The sequence below is a fragment of the Apostichopus japonicus genome, chromosome 11 (genome assembly GCF_037975245.1).
Source record: "Apostichopus japonicus isolate 1M-3 chromosome 11, ASM3797524v1, whole genome shotgun sequence".
Taxonomy (NCBI): domain Eukaryota; kingdom Metazoa; phylum Echinodermata; class Holothuroidea; order Aspidochirotida; family Stichopodidae; genus Apostichopus; species Apostichopus japonicus.
The window spans coordinates 10,273,178-10,298,167 of NC_092571.1; the positions used below are offsets into that span (position 1 = coordinate 10,273,178).

Below are 24,990 nucleotides of genomic sequence, written 5' to 3' on the forward strand. Positions count from 1 at the left end.
ATTACGTAATCAATGGCGGCTTACTGTGTATTGTGGTGATCGAGGGCTTAGGTGCGAAATTTTCAATGCGAGCGTATTCAGTCAAACAAGATGCTGTTCACTTAAAAATCGAATATTAGAGAGTTTTGACGTTACTGAATCATATAAATTGCCTTTGATCCTTGCCTCTGTTATTCCTTGAAATGTATTAAACAAGTGTACATCCCGTCTCTATTCTAGTCATTTGTCAAACAACTTTAAATTTGAGTTTCACGCATATTTTAATGGCTATACTTTATAGTATAGTCAAATTAAACCACTTTGCATACATGTCTGAAAGACTGACATGCACTCCAAGAAGAAAAGCTTTATGGATACTGACTGCTAAGTGTGGATACTGACTGCTAAGTGTGGATACTGAATGCTAAGTGTGGATACTGACTGCTTGGTGTGATTCAAAGGATATTGACTGCAAAGTGTGGACATTTTTTTTTTTAAGGAAAAGTCGACCAGGAAAGAACCTGGGCACGAAAACCAAACTACCAAACGACTGATCCGCTCTCAACCCCAGTCCCCTTGCATCGGGACTGTGACTGTGTGATCATCGTCGGGTGTGCATCACCATTCCCCGCGAAAGGGAACAGATACTACACATGATCTTAGCCAAAAGGCCAAGAAGCGAAGTGTGGATACTGACTGTGTCATTCAATGGATACTAACTGCTTAGTCTGATCATGGAGCTAAAATATGTTTTACCTCCATGGTCTGATTCAATACAGTGTCAGATCCCTATGTTGTAATCCCAGGAATCTTGGTATGTAATATTCCAAACATACTACGGAGGAATATGGGAGTAAAACTGTTAACCACTGACTTTTCATTTAGACAACTGTCATCATGAAATTTCACCTGACCTGTCATTTAGTCATCCATTGTTATTGGTAACAAACTGAAGAAAAGGACATTGAGCTCAGGCAGTTAAGAAAACAATACTCCCCGTATATCAATTAAATCATGCTTGATATTTGTTTACTTTGGATAAGATGATTTAAGGCACAAAATATGCCAGATCTTTAAGACTGATGATACTAACTGTATATAAAATGAAAGGTTAAATTCCTCATTGTTACCACCTCCTTGACAATTGGCCTAGTGTACAATTAAAGCTGCAAAAGTGAATAAACCAGTTAGGATTAGAGGTTTTTAGGGAACACTCCATCATAGCATCTAGGACTCATTGACTTCAGGGTAAATCCTATGTGGACAATCCCCTCATGAAATGTTGGAAATGTGGCAGGTGAGGAAAGATATAATGTTAACAGGTGTTTTAAACTCAACATTTCTAAGGGAACCACTCAGAGAAGCTTAACAGGGTTGCATCCACTTGAAACAGTGCACAGTTGAAGATATTATTTGATTCATTTTAATCCCTGTTGTTTGCTCGGATATTGCTGTGACTTGATTATGATAATATCTATGACTCCTAGCTGTGCAAGGAGTTACAGGGGAATGGCTTCACATCCATAAAAATATACTACCACACAAAATTAAACATCAAGGCTAAACATCAGTCTTACTTATATATTTGACTAAATACAGAGCAAGGGAGTTGAAAATTTGTCCAAGAATTTATTCAAAACCAGACCTTTATAGAGTTTGGTCTCTTTCACGATTATTTACAGATTATATCATCCTCACTTTATGGTTGGCCCACATAGGAAATAAATGATTAATATGCTATTGTTAATTTGAATACTGTATATATGACAGCATTACTTGGAACATCTGTTGATATTCATTTGAATTAATATCAGCATCTACTGTATTCCTGGCCAATCAGAATTATTTTCTCCCGGTCAACATATAATCTCTTAAAGTAGTCAATCTTACCTTAAAATATGAAGTATGACACTGATAAATACACAAATTCTTGGACAATTTGAAATGGAGGCTGAAGAGTTAATTCTTTTCTATATAAGAAGTGGTAAGGTTGTAATGGGATTAACTGCAAATCTTATGGCACGAAACATCTTATAATCAACACAGAAGGATTACATCAAACAAGAATACAGATTTTTTAATCTCAGTTAGCAAACTCTGGGAAACTAGACAGGCTATGGAAGCTTCCTTACACCTCATGGCTTCTTCCTACTGTACAAACCCAACCACACCACAGCGATGTATTAGTGCTCTAAATGAGAACTTATGGAGCTCCTTACAGTTTACATCAAAGAAAAGAGACATGGGTAAAATTAGATCATTTTAAAGCCAACAATTTCCTGGGAAATCGAACAGATCTGAAGATATGGAAAGGAAGTAATTCTCAAATCTCAATTGTTGCTGTTGAGCTGAAAGGATGTGGTTTTGGCAGACACGCAGCTGATGAACTGTTACGTAGCATGACAGGGTTACTGAATTATCTAGATGTATGATAGACACTTGCTGGGAAAGATGAGGAGAGACATAATGAAGCTCATATGGGCAAGAGTCTTAGGTCTCGCCATTCCATTCACTGGAAAAAAAACAGGTTCACGGGAAACATCTCACCGAGGGGGGTACTGGAAGTGCCGATAATGGCGTAATGGAAAGCAGCTCATAAACATATTATTATCAGAATAATTCACATATATGCAAAGAACTATTTCTTGCTCAAGATTAATCTCCAAGTCAGTCCTCAAATTTCCTTTACATGATGTTCAGGTAGGTCTTGGCTCACTCACAACGCAAGTAATTTGGTCATTAAGTTTCACAACAAATAATTGTTTGTTTTCTTTCCACCTACAATAACTTTCTTTCCCACTCCTCTTTCGTCACTTTCTTTAAGAATATATATACAACACTGTTAAGACACTTATCTGTAGTAGCATAGCTATTTAGCTTTCCTTCAATCTCACCCTGAAAAAAATAATATTCTACAACAGCTTTTTTTTTGAGAGTTCAGCTGATTAAAACTCTCGGTACCAACAGCTAAATAGAGCAGGAAAAGAGAAAAAACCTTACCTGCAATATAATTATATTAGTTGTCATATGATGGTTATAATAATTTTAATGGAGCTCACTGTGCACGGGTCAGGCCAAGGTTACTTACATACACAGTGTTCTGTTACCCATTGGAAGAGTTAATTTGATTTGACAGGCATATCTTTATCTGGAAATGCCTGTCAGACAAAACTCCTAGCTGGTTAACAAAGTCTGCCATGGTTCATTTTGGATGGATAGCAAATCACCTTCAATTTTCTTTCAATCTGTGACATTAAGTAGCACTTTGCAGGCCAGATGATTTAATCCTCACTGGGAAAGTTAATAAATTGTCATTTACAAAGTACTAGAAAATTGACCAATCCTAGAGATCATGTCTTTTGCTCAAATATCATAGTCAAATCATCACTTAAGGTGAAATCATGTATGACATTCCTTAATCCTATAATAAAGTATATTTTTCACTGTAGACATTTTAAGTCATTCACGTAAGAAATCATCAGCAGTTTACAATAACTTAAAAGATTATTTTATGGCAGGAATGTTACAAGGAATTTAAGCACCACACTCTGCATGAATTCCACCTAATAGCACCCTCAGCATGAATATGGGAAAATTGCTACAACTAAAAAACGGTGGTTTGACAGTCAGAAATGTATCTGTTCGTATAAATTTTTTAAGGTAATATCAATAATTATTATGACCAAAATATTGAATACCGTAGAATATTGGATACGAATGGAAAATGGCATGGAATCAACACTACTACATATGAACTAAATGAAATTGTAAATTGATCAATAACTTGTGTAACCGCAACAAACAATATTTATCATCGCTGAGGCTGAAGAATGTATTATTACAAATTCCTTTTCTCTCCCTTGTAGATGGTTCCTCACTCTTTAATTGATATTTGTTGACCAAATCAATACTCCGCCTACAAATGGCAGCTATTACCATGGTTACAAAGCAGGTTTTAAATTAGGTGTTCATCTTATCACAAGAGAAGGTAAAGTTTTTGAAACAAAAGATTCTTCAACCTATGCAGTACACAGCAACTGACACCTGCAGTGTGTAATAACTTTTTTAATATGAAACAAGACTGACATCAAGCTATATTTTTTGACATGCCACTACTTGAAATTGTGTCCACTAAACTATTCCCTCTAATCTAGTACTAATTGTTAAGTTGTATACCAAACTGTAAATGCAAAATTCAAGTCCCTGGCACTTCCCAGGACAAATTCCCAAGCATAAATTTAACAAAGTGCAGAGGACACATTGTTATCTCATGTGTTACATATCGCTACAAGTTTTGATACTTTCAAAGCTACTGTTGTAGAGGCTTCAAAGGCAGATCATATACAACTGCACAACTGATCCAGTCTTGTAGCCAGGATGGGCAGGGATACATTTAAAGCTTTAAATCTTCAATTTTATTGCAAAAAAAACAACAACAGAAAAAATAATGATAGAAATATTTTGTTGTTTTACAATAAAAACACATCTGAGTAGCAGCTCTCACACAAATTACAAAGTTCAGTGGCACAATTTCCCACTTTTCACTTTTCACGTTAGTCAATAACGTCAATTAAAGGCCTAATTTCAAGTAACAAATTATTCCCAAGAATAGATAAGAGAATGGTTCATCAATCCCACTCCAGTTACCACCTAATGAGAAGCAAACAAACAGTTCTTATCAGAGCATAGCAGCTCTACACTAACTACACTGATGACAACCACCACATTGCACTTTTAACATTCAGAAACAAGTAGTGACTATTACAATGGGCTTCCTGACAATCTGACAATGTTTTTGGACTGTTGACATGGAGTATTAGGGAAGACAGGAAGTGGTCACCTATCATTTACAATCTCATGAAGGAAATGACACCTGCAGATTCCTTGCCAGGATGATCTTCTGTCAAATATTGTAGAACAGATTGGTTTCATATCATGATTCTAGATCTTAATTCTCACTTTTTCTGCTATGTACAGAACTATGAAACATTGGTGGTTTAATTCATAAAGCAAAGATTTTGGAAGAAAGCAATACATATCATGAACCAGGATGAGCCATAGCAGAGTTAAATATCCAAAATATGTTTATATATCTATAGCATATATACAACATATACACCATTTCAGCCAGTTTGTGCAGACATGGTTATGAGTTGTCTTATTCACCAACAATGACATATCTGCACACAATAAATATCCCATAAACACACACGCATAGTCCTTCGATCCTCAAAGGTTACTGTTTGCTCACTATATACTTTGTTTGCATACAGGAAAGTCACAAAGCACTTAGTTAATGACTTAATGCAGGCGTCATCATATTTCCTTTTACAAAGACTGCTGTACACACAAAAGTGTCATTAGTTCAACAGTTCAAAATAGAACCTCACATAGTTTCTTGAATACTAGTGTTTCCCTTCTAAGAAACTCTAAATAGTTCTCTCTCTCTATAACCGAGAGATATAAATATAGTGACCTCAATTTACTTCACCTTACTGACAAACCTTCCATGCCATTGCCAGTAGGGATAGCATTCACACCCTAGCATAAACTTAGCAGCAAAACTGAGGTATAAACTGTGACTGATATGGAAGACCCTCCATAGCCCAGGGGATGAGCCTTCCACCACCCCTGTGAGGTAATTAGTTCCCAGTGATGAGATTAATAGCATCCTATGAATAAAGGCCATGAATTCCCCTCTGATAAGGATAATACATTGCCCTATCTGTGTATACATCTGACACAAGAAGGTCATCAGTTGTTACCATGCTAACTAGCAGATGGAGTCAGATAGAGGCTACAGTATAGTCTTCTTTGGTGGTCGTTTGGTATTAGCGAGATATCTATAATGTTGCATCCTTTGGCTATGAAACCAATTTGAGGAAGAGTACTTCACAAACAGAGGAATGGAAAAGGAGAAATTGAGCCCATATGCTCTTAATTTAGCAGTCAAGGCGATGGAGAGAACTAGCTTTCAAGATGGGCAGTTTTTTCTGCCAACCACATTTTTCGCCCGAATGCAAACAACAATTGCTACAGTAGCATGTCGAGTACCCCGTTGTGGCGTACTTGATATTTCATCTTGCTGCGCAGTGCACTGTAAAGTTGTCTGTGGATAACCGACGAAAATGGACATTGAGGGAAAACGTCTAAGATCAGCTGTCTGGGATAAACAGGGATTAACAGAGAGCCGAAGAACCCCATTTGTGAACTGCTCTCTTGATTTTCTTAAAGGAGAAATAAACTCTGGATTTTTGGAGCGTACATGCGGTAGGGGATATTTTTCTGATACCATTTATGAAATTACTAAGCAAAATATAGTTTCCCTGAATTTTACGCGAATTTTCCAATTTTTTTTTTTTACCCATTTGAACAACGGCCATTTTGTTAAAATGAGTATTGGGGGCGCTTCAAAAGTGACGTACACCAGCCACATCGTAACTTCAAAACAATGAAGCTTTGCATACGAGTTATAGTCTATTCGCACTATGTTCGAGCATCTTGCTTCGCTTATTTCACCGGTTAAAATGCCCGAATGCCAAGCCTTTGGTTGTGTTAACCGAAGAGGGGAAGAGGGAGCAGAAAAAGGTAAAAGATATTCGTTATTCCAGATGGAATAAAATATCCGGAAAAGATTAAACTTTCACTGAGGTGTACAGTACCTGTTCGTTATGTTCTCAGCAGCCGTAGGAAAAGGATTCTTCTTCTTGTACCTCAAGAAATTTACAAAACAGAGTTCTAAATGAACTGGCTGCAAAAATATCTGGGAGAATTCAGGTCTGTTGGTCAGACATTCTCCTGCGTTCAACAAAGCTTTTTCCGCGAACAATCCATAGCAGCATATCCTCCCCTTGTCGCTTTCCAATGGCGAACAGAGTGCACACAGACACCATTCTTCGCAGTGGCTCGCGTAACCGGTATTCGTATCAGCAACGGAATTCGACCCAACATCACCAACAGTCGCGGACTGATTCTTTGCACAAACTCCTCCTCTCGATGTCTCAGTTCTCCCTCTGAATATTCTGGTTCGAAAAGATACGATTCCAATCCAAAGGCTTCCATTTTCTTGTTTGAAGATATTTGCTCGGCAGTAAATTGGAGTGCAATGATGGACGTAAGTAACGCTATCGCTAGGACTGAGTACGGTTTGCGTGTTGAAAGCAATCTAATTTAAACACGTTAAAAATCAATTCCTTGAAAAGATCCCAAAATTTATATTTCTACTGATACTCGTTACAATAACAAATTTTACACACTTTTTAAGCATTTTTACAGATCAATAAAGACAAAAGATATTTTTTGATCGATATTTTATTCATTACTATTATTGAAAGTACAATTCTAATTATTTTAGAGATTGGCAACGATTTTGTCTTGAAATACGCGATGCGGCTAGCTTTCGTCACGGTACATCCGGGTACTGGCTCAATTCAAACAAAATGGCGCGACACATGAACTACATTCAAATCGTTTTTTCACCTCAAAGAAGGGATTTTTATGCTTTTCTTTTGCTTTTATTGGAAAGACCATCTGTCAAAACGTAAGAATGGATGCAAAAAAAACTAGGGTTTATTTCTCCTTTAAGGTAATCAGAGACAGTTACTTTCATCCCTTGAACACGTTTCCAATGTTCAAGCTTTCACTCACCCCGTCCCCCAACCGTGACCCCCAAAAACTCCATATTTCGGCTGCTGGATACAGGCTGCTAGTAATGCACACAAAACATCCACTGTTACCCCAAAGTTGCATATCATGATCATCTTTGGCACACCTGTTGCTGAGGGTGCATAGTGTTAAAAGATTACCAGGGCATATTAGACACGGTAGAATGAGGTGCTAAGGTTGTGGGGAGACAGGTAAGTGAGGAGCGAAGTAAATACCCCAAAGTTGTATATATCATGATCATCTTTGGCACACCTGTCAAGTTTAAAAGTTCTGTGGACAATTTCATCCTGGTTGGTAGCATGTATTGTGCACCTGTGTGTTAGGTTCAGGCTGGTCACATTTAAAATTGGCTGACCTGTGAGCATTTCCTGCGGCTCAATCAACAGGGATTTCATCTAAATGGGGGGAGAGGTAACATTTACTACTGTTAGAACTTTCTACTTAAGAGGTCAGTTAAGTGTTCAAGTCCAAGTTATTGACCCTGTTTGTTTTTGGGTAGTGACTGCAGTCCCTTGGTTAAACAATGGGAACAGACCAACAAGTTCTAAGAACACACTGTTCCAACAAACAAAATTTTCTGTACATTATTTTTACATATATGAGAATGCAATAAGTGTCATCAAAACTATTAAATACAAAGGAAAACACTTAGACCTTTTACAGAAATGGTCAATTAAATTAATACAGATATCAGATAAAATTTCATAACACTAACTGTCAGGTCACATTATAATCTACCTGAATTCATATATGCACTGTTAAACATTCCAAAGAACAGTATCTATCAGAAATTGATTGGCACCTCAGATAAGCACTATCTCAAAGTATTTATTCAACCAATCTTGAAAAAGAGTATATTGCCCAACTGCACCACACCTTAATTGTTTCAATATTATACATGCACATGAAGGTGATCTACATAACATCAGGTGAATATAAGAAAGGCCTCTGAACTGAATGTTGTTTAATGGTGTAACCTTGAATTAGGTGTAACATCTGTGTATCAAGGAGAACTGTGATCATGGGGGGGGGGGGGGGGGAACTACTAGGGAAATGGGTATCAATGATTACCACAGTACTAAGCTTATCACTGCTTGGAGATATTTGTTTCATCGCTATGACACCAACCGCTTGTATCCTTAGATATCTCTATCGGTATTAGAAAACAAAATAACTCCCACACAAACTAGTGTCAACGAATCTCCGATAAAGAACAATATGTTTTAATCATAAAAATAACACCAACAGAACAAGACTGCAGCAAAATCACAGACAATGATTATGAATCAGAATCAGACTGAAAGAAATTTGCTTTTTAATACAAAGGCATTTAGCAGACACATATGAGAGGAAACTGAATAGTAATCACTTTGCCTGCTTTAACCACATGAATACAAAGTGCATTTGTATCAGAACAGGCAAGTTCATTTAACACTGCTTGAAGCTCTGTATGATACACATATATAGGTATTCATGTCGGAGTCTTTGCAGTTCAGTGGGAGGGCCTAGCATGGAGAATCACACTATAGCCTAGATACTTGACATAATGTCAGAATACCGAAAGAAAACCCAAGTGTTAGCCTTGTTTGCACCTTGAGGACATTCCACATGGAAGTAGCTAGTGTACACCGAATAGATCAATTTATACTATGTACTTAAAGGGTGTGAAGACTCGCGCAAAAAGAAACGTCTAATGCCAGTAATCTGACCTAGTTTCGAATGAGGTGTAACAGAAGTGTAAGACACCACCATCGATCCCAGACAATACACACACAGCTTGCTACCGTCGGTAATTAGACACTAGTGTACAGTCAGTAGTACAAACAGCTAGCTGCGGTCAATATACCCAAAGCACAGTGTACAAACGATACAGATTTGTATGTCCTATATGTATCAGATTTGTATGTAATATGTATTGGATTTGTGTGGGTAATACTGTTTCCGCATTGGATTAGTACGTATCAGCAAATATATTACACTGTAATATATGCATCAATTGTTTTAATGCATTATGTACTGTTTTTACTATTAACTAACTGGACTCCTTCTCAGAGTCGCGACTCCTTCTTAAGAGTCAAGTTAACGCTACTCCTGTCGCAGCTACCGATCTCTCATAACAATGTTCCCCACTTTGTCTACTCGATCAGCTAGATAACACACAGAAAATCCATTCATTTTCCACTACAGAGTCTGTTCTTAGATGATGCCGATTTTTGACGCAACATTCAAAGGATGTACAGTATATATACTAGATATTGGATTTACACATGTATGTAAGTCTATGTATGCTTCATCTTATAATGTCTGATAAATTCAGTGGCAAACTGGTGGTACTCTGTGTACTTTTAAATTGTTCTATCGGGATGAAGCGGTAACCCACAAAGATATTATAGAAATAACAAGGCCTAAGCAAACACGCTACTGTGTACACATGTTGATTTGCTGGAGATAGCTCTTGATAAGCGGTTGACCAAGCTGCGAAGTCTCAACGATCGGTGATAACCAAGTCTTTTTTTTTACCTACTGACCTATTATTTTAGATAGAATCCACAAAGACAACCAACTATACATGGTCACTCACTGAGCTACACAAAATGCAAAACATCAACTGAAACAAAAAAGGAAAATGGCAAAGAAGTTGACAAACATACATTCAATACTAACTCAATATTTGTTTTCATCAAACCAACCAATCACTCAGGCTATCATTTACCCCAGCTAAGCATTGGCGACAAACTCTCTAATTGGCTGCGATACATGTATCAGGGAGCTATGAATTCCATGCATCCATACCACTCATCACAGAGACTTTCTGATTTTAGAGAAGTTAGGCTTCTGAAACTATAATATCTTGTAATGGGAATACTGCCAGGAACTAATGACCTCATGATAATCCCAAGGGTAAATATGAGCTGTTACTCATCATGTTTAGCATAATTTTCCTTCCATTAATCCAAATTAGTGAAAACAATAATTCCAAGACACTGAGCCAACTTTATTAACAGACAGCAGATGCACCAGCCAGATCAACCTCAGCATAATGACTAATATTGCTGAATTCTACTCTCAGACCAGAAAGCATAAACTGTATGTGAAGCAGGGAGCTGAAACACAGTGGGCCAACACCATAGCAACCAGTGGCTGTGAATATAATGTTTGTGCTGGACAGTAGACCATACTTATGCAAATGATTTTCTATTTGGTAAAATTAAATTGAAACTTACTCATACTTCAGAAAGTTCAGATATTAGCATCGAAAACAGATATATAGCAGACTTTCATATGGTATCTTAGAATTAGCCTGTGCCATAATTTGCCATTACCAACAGGGGATGTAGGGCAGTCCAATCAACTGCTGCTTCTAGGCATGCGCCTCAAATCAAGCATAAGAGCCGCCATGCATACCACTAGATTTTAAAGATTGTCTAGGCATTGACAAAGGCTGAAACTTGTCAGCTAGGTGGATAGCCTGACTCCACTAGGTGACATATTGGTGCTTTATCAGACTATTATCCCCTGTGAAGAAGGTATTCATCCCCACTATCTTTCTGACACAGTAAATCCATTGTATAAATAACAGGTGTAATTGAATGTGGTCTGAGGGACCTGCTTTACCCCATGAGCTCAGAGACTAAAATAGGATGTATTTAATCATTAAATTAAAACAATATGATGCCAGGGTCATGGCACATATATACTGTGTGAGTCATTGCACTTTCTGAACAGTTATTCAACACTATATACCATGGATAGTGGACAGCTTCACATACAGTGTACTTCATATCCATAGTACAGACTAATGAGGTCTCACTTGATGTTTCAACAGTCTACTAAGTCGCCTATATTAATGTGCAAGTTTAAGCTTGCAGTTTTGGCCCCCTTAATAGGCAACTTGTAGTAATAGCTTGAGTAACTATCATGCACCTGTCAATTTGAGATGTTCCCAGGTAGGATGCTAAGACTAAGGCTGTACATATGGTACACCCTGTATAGCGTATTATTCATTGAATTTGACACCCATACTAATCTATATTTAAATATCTATTAGTGACACCAATCTGATGGTTATAAAATGTTTGGTGCCCAACAACTAAACATAGGTGTTCCTATTCATAATTTTATAGAAATGTATTTTTCTGATTCACGAATACTGTGCAAACCGGACATAAGATTCATAGTAAAATCTTATTGTACAACCGTTAGCTGGAGAAAATATGACAATTAAGATATACTTCTGGTGGTTCACAAATGATATTTCGTGTATGATACATAAAATTTACTGGGCACTTTTCAGTATATCAACATAATAAAGGGATCCTTCTGCTTCCACATCAACAGAAGAAAATCAAGAAGACTAAATCTCAAAACCAACATAGAAGCAGCATTGCAGCCCATACTTTGTCACATTAACTGTATTTGAGGTGCATGTTTTTAACACAGTTGAATGATTTACTCAATTTTGACAACAAAATGGGACACCGAAGGCCATGAAGACAAACAGACACTCATACAGACAGACAAATATATAGAGACATCCAGTGAGGTAGATACAACACATTTACATGTTTAGTCAGTTTTGTTAGATATATATAGAGGCTACTAGCTCCAGCATATTGTTACATATGATTGACTTATAATACTATGAAACACTTCCATGGTTATATATACCAAGTGCTGCTACAAAACACCTTTGCTATCTAAACAGGGGAAAGGTTATCAGGTTGGAATGCAAAGTCTGTGCTTGAACAATGTTTCTATTATTTTCAAAGAATAAATTGACAGACATATTATATTTGGCAATCCTTCTATATGAATGACATAAAGCACACTGGTAGCAATGATTGACTACTTTAACCAAAGCATCAGTTCTAAGCAACAATTCAATGTAAAGGATATATGGACATTAGGCCAAAAATTGATTACAGTGTTGAAATATTATTTTGCAAGAAGTGCAATGAATATGTATCTATACCTTTTCCAATGATCATATAAATTCTGAACTTTTAACATGAGCTGAGAGTCTGCAATGCTCCTTTAAGACTTAACTAGCCATAATGTCAGCTCCACATGCTAAATTGATAATGTTAGTCCATCAATTTATAAATTCAATTTATATAGGTTGTGGGGAGACAGGTAAGTGGGGAACGAAGTAAATTTATAAATTCAATACCTTTCATAATTTGCATGTTCCTTTAAGTTCATGCAAGCAACAGAGCACACCATGGATTAAATTTAAATAACACCTGTCCTTTGACAAATTTGAAATTCATCCTGTCAATGAAAGTCTCTTTTAGTTTTTTGTTATTTACTTTTGCACTGTTTCATAGGACCTAACCTCATATTTGATGCTAGACAAATTAGTCCACTCAACTTGACAAATTATGAGTCTCTGATGTTTTTAAGGGTCCTTTTTTCCCCTTTAGTTATTTTAGTTCTCTACCACAAGTCACATTTAAGCCTGCTATATGATTGTATTGAATAAATGAGAACTAGCTCTATATGCTTTCTTCATGCACAATGACATACATGACTGTTTCAATTATTATTTATACTTAAAATTGACCTTGAAAGCTAAAATCCCAACCCTCCTTCTGGAATTACCCAGTCATAACTGCATGATCAAAGTCTAATGGTCTAATGCACACATCACTGTATGCAGGTACTACAATGGATAGGTCACCATGCTGTCACTGTAATTAGTACATATTTGTTATGGAGGGTTGATAGCCTCGTCACTGTGTTTACCCTTGATATAACAATCATTTTTTTTTTGGCCATTCAAAGTCAAAACCAATGCTTTTCAGACAGGTGTTGCTGACATACATTTCATACAAAAATGCTACTCCTGCTTAATAGTAACCTACTTCTTTTAATGAACAACAAGTTCACAATTCATACAATTCCTTCAAGTACCTTAAAGAGCTATAACATATGTAATATATATGTTTATCCACATCTATACAGGAGTCCATTAGTAGTAGCAGTAGCCCTTTACACTTACCAAACTGGGGATTGTCAACTTGTCAATCAATTGCCTGTTTGTTTGCTAGACTTTCTTGGGCAAGAGGCCAAACTATGCAGTGAAGACAATCAGATGCCACTTGTGAGGAATTTTGGGAGGGAAGAGGGGGAACAAAGTTTTTGTTTATCATTGACAGATATTCTACAAAATGTGGGAAACCTAGCCTTGGTTTAGCATCCTTATTGTTTGGAAGCCATCAACCCAACAGCAAATGGGTAGGGCTTGTCAGCCTAGATTGACCAAGCAGAAGTGGTCGATGTCAAATGCCTAATGTAAATGGGTTAGTTCTAATGTAGGGTCAATACGGGTTAACATTATGTATGTTTCACTTCTCAGAGGACAGAAATGTTCCTCTATCGGTCACATTTAAAGTAATGTTCTGATTATTCAAACAAAACCTGGATTGTTGTAATTCTATGTGGCAGGATGCAAAATTTGGTTGATAGTACTCATAAATGGTCAACAGTACAAACTGCATAATTAAAGTTATAATTTGGTCATTCACTTTTGATCTCTCTTTTGAAGAGAAGTAGAGGTATAACACTGTGCAGTTGTTCTTTTCATTGTCTAGGGTCAGTAATGATAAATTCTTCTTATAAAATTGTTTGTTTGTTTGTTGTTTTTCTCTTTCTTTCTTTCTTCTTGAGGAAACATCACATTGCAAAAACTACCGACCTATGCTTAAAACATACAAAATGTTCAAGAGCCAAGATCACAGGGATTGCAGACTAGGTCAATTCCAGGAGGATTGGGTACATCTTTGGCATCGAAAGACAAAGGCATAAATCATGAACACTAATAAAAAAACACTCCACGACAACTTCAATGTTTGCAGCAATGTGCAGATCATGAAACAACAAAGTAAGCTCCTGTTTCAGTGCACAATATCCTGGATATTGTTGACATAACGCTTGCTCTTTGATACATCATAACAATCACTAAAAGTCTAGAAAAGTTTGTTTCAATGCTCCCCTAACTTTTACCCTAACCTTTTCCTGTCAGTTTTCAATACCGTACATTAACCAGTGTTAAATAACAAAACCATAGATCTTCACCTACTGTACATTGTTTATACAACACGAGTAACATTTTAACTGGTTTCATGGTGTACAGCATCATCGCATTCGTCATATGAATCATACCAACATCCTGTACATGGCCTATGCAGCATACACACTGTATGAAGGATCTTGTAGCAAGACACTGACAGAGCAATCCCTTGTTTCAGCATTTAAACATTATCGAGATAATTCTCCAGCATCATATTAATCAAACTAAAATGTGAACATGTATACATACAGTAGATATGCATATGTAACTCGAATGCATTTAACCATCATTTTCATATCAGACACAATGTGCTCATCTTCTCCCACCCCTCCCCTTCCCCAAACACACAATTCTTGACCATTGTCCAGTGGAGAGTGCCACTGCACAAAACTTTATCACTGCTTCATTCTCACCAATGTTTCCACAGGTCTAGAAACTTTATTCTGACACTCTTCCACAGCACAAAGAGCTGTTCTTCTAAACATTATAAACGGTCCCAACCCAAACCTTCTCTCATCATACTCTGTCAAAATAAGGGTGCTATAGGCCACTGACCTCTCTAAACAAGTTTGACAGCTGCCTTTACCTTGGGCATTACAATGAATCTGCTGTGGTCTGCTATTCAAAAGTAATGTAACCAGCCCATCTGAACTCATATTACAAGAACAGACTTTTGATTTCATCTTGCTAACTTTACATACTGTCATCGTGTGATCAAGGAGTCGTTTGCCGTGAGTCTGACGTGTTCAATTTTAAACTCTTTCTTTCATTAGGTGTAGCCTCTACAGAATGTCTTTGTCTCACATTGTACACCACTCAAGGAGACATCTGAGAGATCCCAAAGTAGTTACAAAGATACCATCCACCGCTTCAATTAATTCACCAATTAGTGATACTTAACAACACATAGTACTCTCTACATATATACCATGTATGTTACATACAATAAAACAAATTAGTCCAAACCCCACAAAATGCTTGAACATAACAAAATGTTTATTTGAATAAATTAGTAGTATATATAATGAAGATGCTTGCCACAGCCTACTGTATGCACAATTAAACTTTTCAAACCATTACTACAGGATGACTTAGTGAAATTACATGGTAAAGGTGCCATGACGTGGCATCTAGGGAAGTGTTGTGAATGGCAGATTTAGGTCCAGAGCAATTTCAGCCAAACATGCCACCGTCAACGTCCTTGCCTGATGTATTTACTGGCAAAGCAGTTGACTACTAGCAACCATATGGTTTAGAAAATTGTGCAATTTAACTGTGAAAGCTACACATTCAAACATGTATTTCCAGACTATCCACTGCAGACATGGGTACTTTTGTTTTGGCAAGCTGTCAGTATACTTTTCAACATAGGAATGGTAAGGCCAACAGTTTTGACAATTTTATCACTGCAGTTATTATACAAGTCTGAAAAGCCATGACTAATCCATAGCATCTGTTGGTAGCCTAAGCTTGGTTACTTCCAGCTGTTATGATCTACTTCTTTTTATGCATGGCAACTGAAGTTACACCAAGTGGCAGGTAACCATATATTCTACAGATATGCAAACTTGTCAAGTAACATGCCATTGGTATTATATTCTCCCATTGCTAGAGCGCTGCCATTATATATCACATTCCTCACCTACAATGTACAACTAACCACAGTATTACCACAACACTACTACCCCTCTGGAAACACCACATTAACAAAACTATCAATAATAGGCCATGCTGGTAATGATGGGTTCTCAGACACTTATCTTCTTCAGCCTGATTACCCCAGACAAAAGCCCCTCAAGCAATGGAAATACCATTGCATAAAGAAGTCTCATTGTGTGGTAAGGCAGGCCTTATTGGCCAAAAACCAACAAAGCCTCTTCTTCAGTTCGCCTATTGTGTGTTACAGACTTAAAAGATGCTTAGGGGCTATTGTAAAGAATAACTGTGCCCAGTTAATGGGGACCAGGACAGAACAGGGCCCATCACATACAGTACAGTAAAGTAGTGTATTATGGTGATGAGCATAGAGACATACGCCCAGATTAATAGCTCATACTTGCATGCAGGAAACTATCAGTTTGGTTTGGTTTGTCACACATTTGTCTGTCTAGTGTGACCCCTCGTATAAACACTGCATGCATATCCCATGGACCCTATGTATACTAAAGCTCTGGATTGAATCTATCTGGTCATGTCAAATATGCCAGATCTACAGACTATTAGGATGCTATATCATTGCACTGGGTATTAGACATGATCTACATATCTGATCTGGGTCTAATGGGAGGATGTTGGTTACACAATAGTATTGGAAAATATGTACATTATTGTTGATTCAGAGGACAGGTATCCATGTTTAATCAAGACCAAACTTGTACATGAAGTGTTTCAGCTGCAATAGCATATATCGTTTATCTGTCAACTTATCTTGTATTATGGTTTTGCAACAAAACTTAAATGACAAGGCAAAGTTTGTCCCGGGCCCCCTCCCCCTCCTCGAAATTGTATAGATCTATTTAATCTTGCGCACAAATAAATGGTACATTTCTGTTTGATCAGTGATTGAATGGGATTGACTCTGAAAGACTACATGCATAGTCTGAAAGACTGCACTCATCCAAAAGCCTACCAGTCTTACAAACCTGACAGATGTCTGTAGATAAATTATCAGTCAGTCAGTTGGTGAATGACTTTGAAAACTGAATGCTATCTTGCTATATCGAGTCAAAAAGACAGACTATGTAAAATGATCATTCACCAATTCACTTACTTAGTATCTAAGTTCTTCTGTATATGCCAGGCTTGCCAGCTATCCTCTTTTTCAATCCACTAGTATCATTTATTTAATGTTGAAGTGACACCAAAGTGCCATGTCATGGGGAAAACTGTCGAGTACTAGCAGTTATTCCACAAGAGATACGCCTCAGCAACTCTGTCAAATAAACTCGACAAACTTTTAGGCTGAGAAAACAGAATTAGCATTTCATATGAGGTAGCCATTTCCTCTCTAATACTCAAATAGGATGCAGGCCAATTTCTCTCCGCTTTCTTCTTCAAGAAGGCGTGAGGATTATAGATGATGGGTGTGTTTAAGAAAGAACTAAATTATTCCTGACATCTTAACATTGCAAGAGCTTCATCCCAAATAAGTAATCGACACTTTAACACGAGATGCTTTTGTGATTTTCAACAGCATACTCACAGCAAAGTAATTAGATGCTCTCTTTAGTACTGTGTTAACAAACCATCTAGTTCCAACTACTTCAACATTGGTAATATAAGCAGATCTCTTTGGAAAGGCAAATACAGATAACTGTCATTTTTCTTTTGGACAAAGAAAGCTTCAAACTCCAAAGAGAACAGTTCCATGTTTTCGAGCTTAGTAAAAAGACAAGTATTGTCAACATGACACTTCTTGTAATACCAAGTACAGATGGACTTTCTAATCCCATCATAAACAACCATGAGCCTGGCTTTGCAATCTTAACAGGATGTTTTTTCAGAGGCAAACTAAACAGATCTTCGGGCTTATTCCATGAGCATTTTAGTCACAGCAGCTGTTGTACATTTTCTCTGGTTGAGTTTTCATTTCCCTATAACGCCCTGATAGTGACAATCCCACATACTCCAGTCCACTTCCAGGTATAATCAGTTTATTACAACATCAGTGACAGAATATGATGTTACTAATTGAAAAGAAATCATCTACTATGCATTTTTCAATTTTCTAGTGAGTTAGAAACGTATACAAAACCAACAAGTTATGATATGTTGTAAGATTTAATATATTCCTGATTCCGATGCGAGTTCACGACTTCAGCAGAGTTACATAATTTTCTCAATTTTGATGCACAGAGAGGAGGGAAACTGTCCAAGCAGAAAGTACAGTTAGGTTCTGAACAAAAAAGATTTCCCTTCCTACGCAGTTCTGTTTTCCTTTCTATGTCCAATTTCTTTCTTTTTTGGGGGAGGCTTTGTAAATGTGCAATTGACTGTAAGTAATTAATGCAAAGTGAAAGTTTCCTACGCAATGAAGTTCCAGCATGTTATTGGGCATTTAATTGTCAAAAGTACAATGTTTGTCTGAACACTGAGGAAGACCGAAGCAATTGATCACCTTCCTGGATTTTGAATTTCAACAAAAGTTCTGAAAAGGTCATTAACGAGCAGACAAGTTCTAACTTTATACTGTACGCAAAAAATACTGACTAGGAACAGGGAAATTTGGAAAAATCAAAGGAGTTACCTCATATTTTCATACTAACTTTGTTGGTCCTTAGTCAGTAGCACTATCGCCCAGTGGAAGAACATTTATTGCGACATTAGGACAAACGTCCTTGACGACATGCAAAGAAATGATTTGTAAGAAGCTGAATTTTAAGTGATGGAATTATAGTTAACGTCATGGTTGCGAATGATTTTCAGATTTTAACTATGTATGCAGTTTGGGCTGAAAGCTCTCAAATTTTGAATTGTGTCGGATTTTGTTTGATCTGTTCAGCTGGAGAGGAATACACCAAATAAGTGTGAACCAATCAATCAACTCGCTAACAGGAGTTGAGAATTTACTCTAACAGGAGTTGAGAATTTTACCAATTTCTAGATATTTGTGCAACCAGTTACTTTTATGATTGAATACAGTTTTTGGAAGCAACCATGGCTTGGGGAGAGATAGTTGTTAGGTGCATTAACCTTTAATACAATGCAAGGTTTAACGGGAGTATGCAGGGAATCGTTTATCTCGTATCAAAAAATAGGCAAATTGCTACAGAAACAAAAATATCTACAGCATTTTATGCACACTGAAGAAGCAGACTTATTTCAGTATTTTATGAGATATAAAATTCATGAAACCAATGAAGCTACCCAAACTGTGCAATCTTTTTTTTTTTTTTTTTTTTTTTTTTGCCTTATTGGTTCTATATATTTAATATTTTGGTTTTTGTTACTATTTGTTTTTAAGTTTCACATTTGTAAAGCGCTTTGAGCACCTGTTGATTATGCGCTATATATATTTTACTTATTATTATCTTAATTATCCCCTAGTATGTCATGCTATATGTCTGGTGAAAATGCCAATACTAATGGAATCCCAGACTAAACTGCACAATCCCAGCCGAACTCCTACTAAAGCTCTGTATCTACATGTGTAAACAACACACATTTTCAACATTCCTGGCAAGCCCATTGTAACAACATACAATGGATCACGAAGCACTATTTAAACATAAGGTAATCAGATAACTTTATCATAATTTAACAACTTAAACTGATTGTGTACTGACACCATAGGAACAACTATGTTGTTAAACTGCATTGCTTTACCATGGGAACCACTAAAGGGCAACTTGAGGGAAAATATGTAGCTTACAGTACATACTTAGCGAAGATCATCAAAACAAACATGTAGCACTATAGCATGCAGTATACATTACTGTCACTTAACATTATCATTTCTCTTCTACAACAAAAGAAATAAAGCCACTATTTTCCATCAGGTAGCTGGAAGACAACCTTAATATGCACAAAATTAAGTCAGCTGCCATTGAACCTTCACGGAAAGAGTACTCTTTCCTTGAACTTTATCAGCAGTGCCTTTTACTGCAACTCTACAAGAATTCCACAAAATTAATCTCCTTAGTGCAAAGTAAGCTGTTGGGTTTTGCTAACAGTCAATGCAACTTCTATGTGATTCAAAGTTCTTAAAATGCCAACGTTTTATAATTACAGGTTCTCTAAAACTACCCTTTAAGACGTTGTCATATATCAATGCTGGGGTTGCATGTACGCACTTTGATTGTATATTATATTTGGTTATGTTTGTTCCTTATTATTGGTCACTCTCAATGAACTCACTAACTAGCAAGCACCAATTAACATTTTAGTGAAACTATGTTGCACTTGTGTGCCCTGGCCACAGGGAATGACCTAAAATTAGTTCTTTGATTGTTTGGAAAAACGTGTGTTCAAAAACAATCAGATCATGTCATTTGGGAACTATTTAAGATGCTGTTACTCGGTAGCAATTGTCACTCTTACATTGATGTACCATGATGATGCACTTACTTTGCAATTGCATATAAACCTGCAGTAGTTATCGGAGGATCATATTAATTACACTGCACTCTACACAACGGTTATACAATGCATTCATGATCAAGCTAACCCCTAGTCCTAGTTTCACTCCATGAGGCCTATTAAGTTGTCAATAGCACCAGTGGTGGAGCTAGGGGTATAGGTCAGGGGGGGCGAGAATGGTCTGTAGGGGCGCTTAGCCTTTTGACACTATCTAAGCGAAGCGCCACCACAGGTTGGCACGGAGCGTACAGAAATTTTTTGAGTAAAGATACTCCCAAGATCGCCGGAAATGACCCTTTCCGAGCCTTGCTAATTTGTGACAAATGTCAATAGGTAGATGAGAGCGCAATAAAAAAGTCAACAATCGCGAATAAGTAAAAAGTGGTGAAAAGCTGAAAAGGGCGCCAGCAGTCCATTTGAGTCCGTCGGGGAGGGGGCATCCACCCCCCTGACTGTATGGACGCTCCGCCACTGTCTAGCACTAGTGTATCCCACTTGTAAAATGGAAACTCAGTGCTTACATTAAGACCATGCAAGTCTCTATGAGATGTAATACTTACGATACATGCATCCTTGTTCTCCGTTCATCCTCGACCAGCCATGGCAACACTTGTATTTGGTAACATACTGCCTCTCATACACAAGTCTGTAGGTGGTATAGTATGCACTCCTATTGTGAAAGATTCAGAAGAACATCAATTAGTTAACAATTCTTCAAATGAGAAACATTTTCATAGTTCCAAGGTTGCATAATTTGTAAAATAATTTTTTTTATTAAACTAACAATAACATATATAGCCGGAACTGACCTGTTAATCTCACCAACTATTTAGCGTTAAAGGAGTGTTCCAGACATTTAAAATACAAGATGATTATCTGTTTTGGTTGTATTGTTGGTCTGTAACAATATCCACTCTACATTTATGGCTACTATCATCCTTTAAGTTTATAAAGGAGTCTAGATCACTCCACCACAATATTGGAACAATTAGGGTAAAAATGGTAAGAACCCCTGAAGACTCTGACATCACTTGATTAGAAGATATTAATTAGTCATCAAGGATCAATGTTGAAGGGCAAAAATAACCATAAATCTCCCTGAAGTCTATCATCACAAAAAAAAATGGTCAAGTGGAATACAATATGATTTGACAATTTATCTGCAATTAGAAGCCCTTGTTAGAGGAGTGATGTATTTACAGCCCACTTGAGTGTCGTCAACATGCTGCACTGGTCTACTGAGATGTAAATAGTGAATCAAATTAAAGGGCAACCACAAAGAATGATAATGATTGAATCAATCAATGCTATCAGCAAGGATGTAATAGGTGTCAACACTAACTTAACTGGGAAAGGAAAATGTGGGGGGGGGGGAGGGAGGAGTTAACTAGGGTCATCCAAGATCAACAATCCAGGGGGTAAAATATCAAGCTGTATCTATTATGCACAAATGGGAAATATTGAATGGGCAATCTGTTACAACACAAATCTAGATAATTGCCGTGGATGTGGTGGGCATTTCTGAATTTATGACTGGCAAGGGCATACACAAAAACTGGTAAGAATTTTCCAATGCATCTGTTCTTTTCAATGTTAGCTGTGAAAGCCAGGTACAGTCATTTTGATACTGTGCCCTAGTCACGCACCGGCTTCCGCCTCAAAACTTCCAAAAATTATGACCTCAGTTGATCATTTGGACTTATGGTGATAATGTGCGTTTTTGTGAGGATATGAGTAAAGTGTAATTTATATTCATCAGAAATTTTCTTGACATTTTTGTTTGGCAGTGTTGATTGGTAGTGTGGCCTAGGCTGGCATTTTTATCACCAATTATGCTAACAAATGATACTGAGTCTGTTCAGTGATATACTATATGCTGTAGGAGTCTCCTTGCTATTTATCAAACCACCCCCCCCCCCAAGGAGGAGGGCGGTATTGAAGAACTTAACATGCATAGACTCTGGATTTGTGACCTGATTAATTCACTTTGGCTTCGGCTTTGAGTACAACATTCTGTATGCTGCCATGTTGAATGAATTTAACTGTTATAGTTATTACCGACTTTGCCATCCACATTATACTCATTGACGACTTTGCAATCCACGGTGCCCCTCACAATTTTGCAAGGTCGGTAAGAGTGACTCTATAGTTTTCCCTTTCGGTGAGCTAAAAATGACTATCACCATGGCAACAACGATCTAGATCACTTGATTTATTATGATAGAAAGTCTGAGTGCCAACAATTTACAGAAAATTACACTACATTCTGTTTCTTTATGACTTGAAGATGCAAAGGACATGCATGTTATTGTCTTTAAGAATAATATTACTTCAGAACCGTGCATAATTGAGTGGTAACCAATGTAGAATTTAAGCATATATTTCAGCCCAAATGTCATGTTAATTTCAATCATAGCCTAGCAGTCAGATACATACATTGAACAAGTTAAATTAAAATTGAAAATTCAAATCTTCATATTAGAGCATGTACTATCAGGCTGTGTTGTTCCCCCCCCCCCCAGTTCCTCCCACCCCCCATCCCCCCCCCCCTTCTGATGCAGATGATTTCAACACAATCTGCTTAATATGCTATCTTGCGTACAGTATCTATTTAAGACGACAGACAGACAGTACAAACTTGATAATGATTCAAAGCTCTACAAATATTTTCATCAGGTCTCTCAACACTCTTTATCTTTATGACTCTTTCAATGTCAAATTATTAGTGACAGCGCATGTTCCAAACCTGGTAATTCTGTCACTCCCATTTGTGATATCTCTAATTGACCGTGACAAATCATGTCAGGGACCTGAGATGGCTGAGGCATCTGATGGAACTTTATAAAAATCTACCATCAAGACATAATAGACGGCCTTACTTAAAGTAACACTGTGGTAACACATCGAGCAATCCAACAATCTCAAGAATGGCATGTGACTGTCTGGTGACTGTTCAGAGGATGAAACCTAAGAATCAATACTAATTATATCAAGCAGTTATTTTTTAGGGCGAGTGTTGTTCTCCATGGGAGACAGGTAACAAATCTTAAGTCATAGCCTATATTACAATGAACGATAAAACATATAACATGAAATTTTTCTTGGATGGTTAATAACAACTCCTAAATGAGGAGTAACCAATTGGTGGTTGTAACTACATAAATTTGCAATATAGTGTGTCTCTCATGGGCAAAATTTACTTGGCTGGAAAAATCTAATTACTATGTTACTCAAAACTTAAATTGATCAAGTTGTTTCCGAAATATGTTCCCATCATAGCTTTTTTATCCTATATTTTTTTTTTGTGTGACATATATTTATTGGTGAGTTTCGAGTGAACTAAAAGGAGGTATATTTACCATTAAGAACTAGTTCAAATGCCAAAGGAAACCCTTTGGCAGGCCAACCAACCGGTACAATACAATCAGAGTATCAGAGTAATAATAGATCAATTTCTCATCATTTTTGACCTTGAGTACTTTTTTTCCTTTCTCAATGGCATCCCTATTATTTCCTGATTTGTGTGGTTGATTATTATAAATGAGCAGATTAGCATTGTGTTCATTACCATATAACTAAAACTATAAGTTTATCTTTGGGATGAGAATATGCAGATGTTTTCCACGTTTTAACTCCTTTTTTGAAAGTTACTAAACACAGTATCTGAGAATACTAACAGGCTACTGGAACAGTATGAGTTTGTATTAACAAGAAACAATTTAGCAGGCTATTGGAATTTTCTGAATTTATATCAAACAAGAAAACAATAGCAGGCTACTGCAGGGCTGGTTGTCCATCACTCAAAACTGGTTGATGGCTAAAGGACTGGCAAATCAATCCATATCCTGTTACCATCTCTCAGGCCCCCCTCCCCCCTGTCTCTGAAATGAAAGATATAATTTTGTTCACCCCATAGATATAATTTAGAGAACTTTTTGACAGTAATTATTTCCTCAAAATACTTCTTGATCTTACCGTCTTTCATATCCAACACACCATCTTCTGGTATAACCACAGTCTGGTCTCCAGATCTTCACAGTCTTGATGTAGGATCGTACACAAGGTTGTCTTGTTGCCACCATTTGTTCCTCCTGATAAGGGCAAGTGTTTGGCCTGCATGGAAATAGTAGAAATATTGACATTTCATTGATGCAGTTATAAATGCAAATTTGGGTGTAATGTTTAATCACCATGGG

The 24,990-nt window shown here is 37.1% G+C and overlaps 1 protein-coding gene and 1 pseudogene across 2 annotated transcripts in view; both read right to left on the reverse strand.

Annotated features, from left to right (window-relative positions):
• LOC139975815 (uncharacterized) overlaps positions 1-24,990 on the reverse strand; it is an 87,414-nt gene that overhangs the window by 59,193 nt on the left and 3,231 nt on the right. For both annotated transcript variants that reach the window (XM_071984012.1, XM_071984011.1), the window contains exons 2-3: positions 24,770-24,907; positions 21,355-21,464 (exon numbers count right to left, since the gene is read on the reverse strand). In XM_071984012.1, the coding sequence (XP_071840113.1) occupies positions 21,355-21,464; positions 24,770-24,907 (248 nt within the window). The remainder of the gene's footprint in view (positions 1-21,354; positions 21,465-24,769; positions 24,908-24,990) is intronic.
• LOC139976569 (U2 spliceosomal RNA) lies at positions 586-662 on the reverse strand (annotated as a pseudogene).